Source organism: Otolemur garnettii, unplaced genomic scaffold (genome assembly GCF_000181295.1).
Source record: "Otolemur garnettii isolate 467f Iridium unplaced genomic scaffold, OtoGar3 scaffold00109, whole genome shotgun sequence".
In the NCBI taxonomy this organism is placed as follows: Eukaryota; Metazoa; Chordata; class Mammalia; order Primates; family Galagidae; genus Otolemur; species Otolemur garnettii.
This window is the reverse complement of record NW_003852504.1, coordinates 6,567,605-6,574,011: the sequence shown is the minus strand read 5'-3', so window position 1 is coordinate 6,574,011 and position 6,407 is coordinate 6,567,605. Positions and strand designations below refer to the sequence as shown.

The 6,407-nt window shown below is 36.5% G+C and overlaps 1 protein-coding gene and 1 non-coding gene across 2 annotated transcripts in view; both read right to left on the bottom strand.

Annotated features, from left to right (window-relative positions):
• Positions 1-6,407, bottom strand: part of HPRT1 (hypoxanthine phosphoribosyltransferase 1) — a 48,089-nt gene that overhangs the window by 30,953 nt on the left and 10,729 nt on the right. The window contains exons 2-3 of the mRNA XM_003796967.2: positions 5,443-5,549; positions 2,299-2,482 (exon numbers count right to left, since the gene is read on the bottom strand). Of these exons, the coding sequence (XP_003797015.1) occupies positions 2,299-2,482; positions 5,443-5,549 (291 nt within the window). The remainder of the gene's footprint in view (positions 1-2,298; positions 2,483-5,442; positions 5,550-6,407) is intronic.
• Positions 480-586, bottom strand: LOC111727503. Its single transcript, XR_002775054.1, has one exon. It is a non-coding gene; the product is annotated as a U6 spliceosomal RNA (small nuclear RNA).

Sequence of the window (6,407 nt, the reverse complement as noted above, 5' to 3'; positions counted from 1 at the left end):
TTCAAAATAACAAAATAAAATAAAAGATTAGAAATTATAAGTGATAGTAATATTTGGGATAACTTTATTTCTTTATCATGGGAAATTTTCTACATTTGTATTTTTTAAATAAACGTGTATTTTTTTTAATCAGGAAAATACTATTTTTACTTTGAAGAAGAAAGAGATGTGTGCTGACATTGTAATGCTTCTCTATATATTCCGGAAACACTTAATAGTTCATAAAACATTTCTTTAGGATTAGTACAGATCAGGTAACTTTTAACTCAGTTTCAAGTCGATCAAGATCAGCTTATAAAATTCATACCAATGTCAATGTTATTGGTGCTGCAAATAATTTTAAATTTCCATTTTATGGCTTTCTCAAATTAAGCTGCCTAGCTTTTTTCCCCCTCAAACTATTGCTTTTACTTTGCTTAGTTGCTATGCCTGTATACTGATTTTACTTAAAGTCATCTTCATTTTCCAGGGGTTAAACAAAAAATCAGGAACATCTCATGAATTTGCACAGCATCCTTGTGCAGGGGCCATGCTCATCTTCTCTGTATTGTTCCAATTTTAGTAGATGTGCTGCTGAAGCGAGGACAATTGCCTGGCTTTTTATATGCATATGTGAATATCTTTCATGTCAAGCTGCTGAATTATTAAATAGGGTAGACATATTACTTCACATCAACAGATAGTACCTGGAGAGTTTTCTTAACTTCTACTCTTAATAGTAAATCTACACAGAATTTCACATAAAATATAACATTTTCTCTAAATGAAAATTAACCTAAAAATATCTTTTGCTTATGTTTAAGACAGCATGCTTTTTTATAAGGCAGGGGCAGGGGACAAGACTGCATACTTTTTATCAGTAGAGAAGTTCAGCTTAATAATTCTCTAAGACCTAAAACCAACAGAAAAAAAAACCTAAAAGCAGAAAACAGAATAAAAATGTCAAAGTGATTTTACCACTCCAAACTGCTCTTACAATTATAAAACACTTCTAGAAAGAAAATATTAAAGTTGCCCTTTCTTTTCATTTCTTTTTCAAAGAAAGAACATTCTGTGCAAATCCCTACAGTTCAGTCATAAAGTAACAAGACTGATTAAGATTGATTTGTGGGGCGGGGGTTTGGGAGAGAAGCTACAGGAGACTCAAAAGATTAATCATACCGTGGACTGGAAGTACATGTTCTGATACATTAAAGGCTGGTCAGCTACAATGTCAGCAGCTATACTGACTAGAACTAAGTTCTGATGTAAACTAGCAATCAATAAATCAATTATGTACATTGAGTAAAAATCCAAATTTTGCATTTAAATAAGTTAAACAAGTCTTTCTTTAATTCAAGTAAGACTTTGACAAGTTAAAAGGAGCTTAGAGTAGGAAATAATGCTATGATGCACGGGCGTAAAGGATTTTAATGGGATAGGGAAAATGTCTATGATAATATTTAAATGGTTGGTTGCTCAATCACCCACAGGACTGATGAAAATGTGAAAAGGGTCAAAGACTTGAGTCATTCAAATAGATGATTAGGAGACAAAGAAGGTTGGATGTTAAATGTAGATAAATGGTCTTATTCTCAATAAAAATGAAAACATAATCCAAGTTTCTACAAAGATGAACTACAACACTGATTTATGATATAGTCAAGACACTGGACATATATTCTCATCTTCAAAGAAGTGAGGACAAAATTCCTATTCTAAAGGAAAAGAATAACTTCATAAAGCAGACATAAAACCAGAAACAAAGTAATAGCCTAAATTAATAAACATCAAACATTCACAAGATCAAAGAAACTATGGATGGAATTCACTTGTAAAGATCACACTGATTTTGTTTTATCTCAGAGTGTCAATATTCTGATGCACTCCAGATTGTGTGACACAAGCAGAGTGATTGTGGAGCAAAAGGGGGTTCTTCAATTTGCCAAAGCTCTAGTTTCATGTGTGCTTTCTGGTAAACAAGTATTGAGCCATCTTATTTATAAGACCTATTTCCATATGACTTAAGTATGACTACTCCCAAGCCAGTCTATCTCAGGAGAGCATATCTGCCACCTATAAGTATGTAGAGCCAGAAAAGCATCTCAAGTTCCAACATCAATTCCTCCAAGGTGAGCAGTTTAGAAAAGAAAATATTCACTTTGATGTAAAGTACTACTGAATATATTGGAAATATGTCACTGTAACAAAGTGAAATGAATGTGTAAGTATGGTTTGCAGATATTTAAAAAATATAAGAAAACCTATAATTGCCACCTTTTCTATAAAAAAAAATAACATATTATTAAACATACGTACGCAGTAGCTCTTCAGTCTGATAAAATCTACAGTCATAGGAATGGATCTATCACTATTTCTATTCAGTGCTTTGATGTAATCCAGCAGGTCAGCAAAGAATTTATAACCCCCTTTGAGCACACAAAGGGCTACAATGTGATGGCCTCCCATCTCCTTCATCACATCTCGAGCAAGCCGTTCAGTCCTACAGAAATAAAATCAGAAATTTAATAGAACATTTCATACACTTAAACTCTATAACAAACATCTCTTGAGCATTAAACTTCCACAAACATACCCTTTGCCCCCATTAAGCAAATCTTTGCTTCATAAAGCAAAGAATCTGATAACTTAAAAAACAAGTATAGGCTCAGCACCTGTGGCTCAAGCGGCTAAGGCACCAGCCACATACACCTAAGGTGGCGGGTTCAAAGCCCGGGCCTGCCAAACAACAATGATGGCTGCAACCAAAAAATAGCCAGGCGTTGTGGCAGGCGCCTGTGGTCCCCGCTACTTGGGAGGCTGAGACAGTAGACTCGCTTTAGCCCAGGAGTTGGAGGTTGCTGTGAGCTGTGATGCCACAGCACTTTACCCAGGGGGACAGCTTGAGGCTCTGTCTCAAAAAAAAAAAAAAAAAGCAAGTATACTATATCATCTATCATACATGTTAAAACTGCAAATAAAAACAAGATATCATTTTTACCTATTAGACTGGCAAATTCTGATAAATGTGATTTCTCTGATATCAACATTAGAAGAGATTATGACAAAAAGGGCATTTTCATGCATCTTTGGGAATATAAAATCATGCAGCTTTCTTGGAGGATAATTTGGCAGTACCAAAACATTCAATAAATACCTTCCCCTTGACCCAGAATTTCTACTTAGATAAAGTTGAACAAATGCTTAACTACAAAAATGAATGTTCCTCTCTAACACAGTCTGTAAGAACAAAATAATGGAGAGATCTTGAGTATTATTAATAATGGATTGTTTAGGCTTGGCACCTGTAGTTTAGTGGTTAGGGTGCTGACCACATGCACTGGGGCTGGTGGTTTTGAACCAGCCAGGGCCTGCTAAACAACAATGACAGCAATAACAACAACAAAAAAATAGTCAGGCATTGTGACAGGTGCCTATAGTCCCAGCTACTTGGGAGGCTGAGGCAAGAGAATGACTTAAGCCCAAGAGCTTGGGTTGCTGTGAGCTTTGATGTCACAGCACTCTACCAAGGGTGACATAGTGAGACTCTGTCTAATTAAAAATAAAGAAAGAAAGAATGGACTGGTTAAATCAGTTATGGTATATCTATAAAACAGAATGCTATGCAACTTTTAAAATATGAGCTAGCTTAGGCAGGTGTGGTGGCTCAGACCTGTAATCCTAGCACTATAGGAGGCCCAGGTGGGAGGATCCCGTGAGATCAGGAGTTTGAAGACTAGCCTGAGCAAAGCCAGACTCTGTCTCTGCTAAAAATAGATTAGCTAGGCTTGGTGGTGGCTATCAGTATTTCTAGCTACTCGAGGGGCTGAGGCAGGATCATCACTTGAGCCTAGGAGTTTGAGGTTGCTGTTAGCTAGGCTTGAGGCCACAGCACTTTAGCCTGGGCAACAGAGTGAGACTCTGTCTCAAAATAAATAAATAAATAAAAGATTCCTGAAAAAAAAAAATAAGAGCCTAGCTCTAGATGCACTAATATAAAAAAGTTCAGTAATTTTTTTTGGAGAGAGAGTCTCACTCTGTTGCCCCAGCTAGAGTACAATGGTGTCATCATAGCTCACTGCAACCTCAAAACTCCTGAGGTTAAGTAATCCTCCTGCCTCTGGTCCCAAGTAGCAGGAAGGGACTACAGGTGTGTAACACTACATCTGGCTAATTTTTCTATTTTTTATAGATACAGAGATCTTGCTCTTGCTCAGACTGGTCTCAAACTCCTGACCTCAAACAATTTTTCCACCTTAGCCTCCCAAAATGCTAGGACTATAGGTGCTAAGCCACTACATCAGGCCTACAGTACATTTTAAAACTGTATGCTAGTACATACCCATGTGTTAAGAATCTATTCGTATATATGCACATTTGCTTATAGTATGTGTGCATAGCCAGTGCCTAGGGAAGGATTACATATAGCAGGCTGAAAGAAGTGAAATTTACCCTTCTCATTTATAGCCTCCATAGTTAGAATGTTTTACAACATAAACACACTGATAATTTTTAAATAAAAAAAGAATACTTAGGGTGGTGCCTATGGCTCAGTGAGTAGGGCACCGGCCCCATATACAAAGGCTGACGGGTTCAAACCCAGCCCCAGCCAAACTGCAACAAAAAAAATAGCTGGACGTTGTGGCAGGCACCTGTAGTCCCAAGCTACTCGGGAGGCTGAGGCAAGAGAATTGCCTAAGCCTAGGAGGTGGAGGTTGTTGTGAGCTGTGATGCCACAGCACTCTACCAAGGGCAATAAAGTAAGACTCTGTCTCTAAAAAAAAAAAAAAAAGAAAAGAAAAGAAAGAAAAGAATATTTAGGGTGGCACTCATGGCTCAGTGGGTAAGCCCCATATACCGAGGGTGGCAGGTTTGAACCTGGCCCCAGCCAAATTGCAACAAAAAAATAGCTGGGCATTCTGGTGGGCACCTGTAGTCCCAGCTACTTGGGAGGCTGAGGCAAGAGAATCGCCTAAGCCCAGAAGTTGGAGGTTGCTGTGAGTTATGATGCCACAGCACTCTACTAAGGGCAATAAAGTAGAGGCTCTGTCTTCTTAAAAAAAAAGAATATTTAGACACACAGAGCAAGCATTCATATACTGAAGTAAGGCTTTCCACTATAATTCATTTGAGGGAAAATTTTCAAGCTAGATGTTCAGAATAATCAAAATCTGACCTTGCCCTACCCCAGCCCATTACCCTCTGTGATTAGAGTTCGTTTCTCCAATCTCCCTTCAATGTTTACTTTGTTCTACTCCCTACAGATTTCCATTACACCATGAGTTATACTAGGTAATTAGTAAGGTCACCATCTTTTGTTTTTTGTTTTTTTTAGCAAAAAAGGCTTTAAAAATAGCAAGTTGGCCTAGTTCATATTCAAATTTCAACTACTCAGAACAGTTATAGACACTTATAATTAATATCAGAAAAAATAAAAAGGCTTCAATTTAAGATCTTACTAACCTGTCCATAATTAGTCCATGAGGAATAAACACCTTTTCCAAAACCTCAGCATAATGATTAGGTATGCAAAATAAATCGAGGTCATAACCTGGTTCATCATCACTAATCTGAAAAAGAAATATAGCTGTTTCAACCAGAGCATTACAGGATACAAACATTTGACTGGATTTAGATATTTTAAAAAACCTTTATCTAACAGAGAAATGTAGTTACAAGATGATATCAAAAACTATTAACTTTGGAGGTATGACAATAAATTATAATTATATAAGAAAACAACCATGTCTTAATTAAGAATGTAGAAGTAAAATGATGTGGAATTCCCTTTAGGTCACAAAGAGGAAAATAAAAATTTAAAGACAAATGTGGCAAAATCCTGATAATATTTTAAACACGGGTGATAAGTATATAAGGATTCATTATATTCGTCTCTCCATTTCTGAATATATTTGAAATTAAGTGAAAAAAACTAATACACTACAGTCTAACAAGATAAAATATCACAATGAACAAGAAAAACTGCTGTCCTTCATTTCAAATCCAAATAGTCTCCCTCATCTCACAGTAGGCGGGGAAATCACCAAAAAAGCCAAATAATCTTTCGAAAACCAAAATCCTGGAGTCTGAGATTGTTAGAGTCAACTCGTTGAGTCCGGCACATGAGATAGTACGTACTCCAAGTTTAAGTGGGACTACATACTGGTTGTCTTGATATGCCTGGCATCTGCCACACAAAATATTTTAACAACACTGATGATGTGGTACCCGTGGTGGTAAAATGTGCCGTAATTACAGCTTTATAAATACTATATACGTACCTATACACATAGATGAAAAGACTACAAGGAAATCATAGAAGTTATTATCTTTGAAAGGGCAGTTATAACAATTTTATTTAGTTCTTTATTCTTTGTTCTTTTTTTTTTTTTTTTTTGAGACAGAGTCTCACTACATCGCCCTTGATA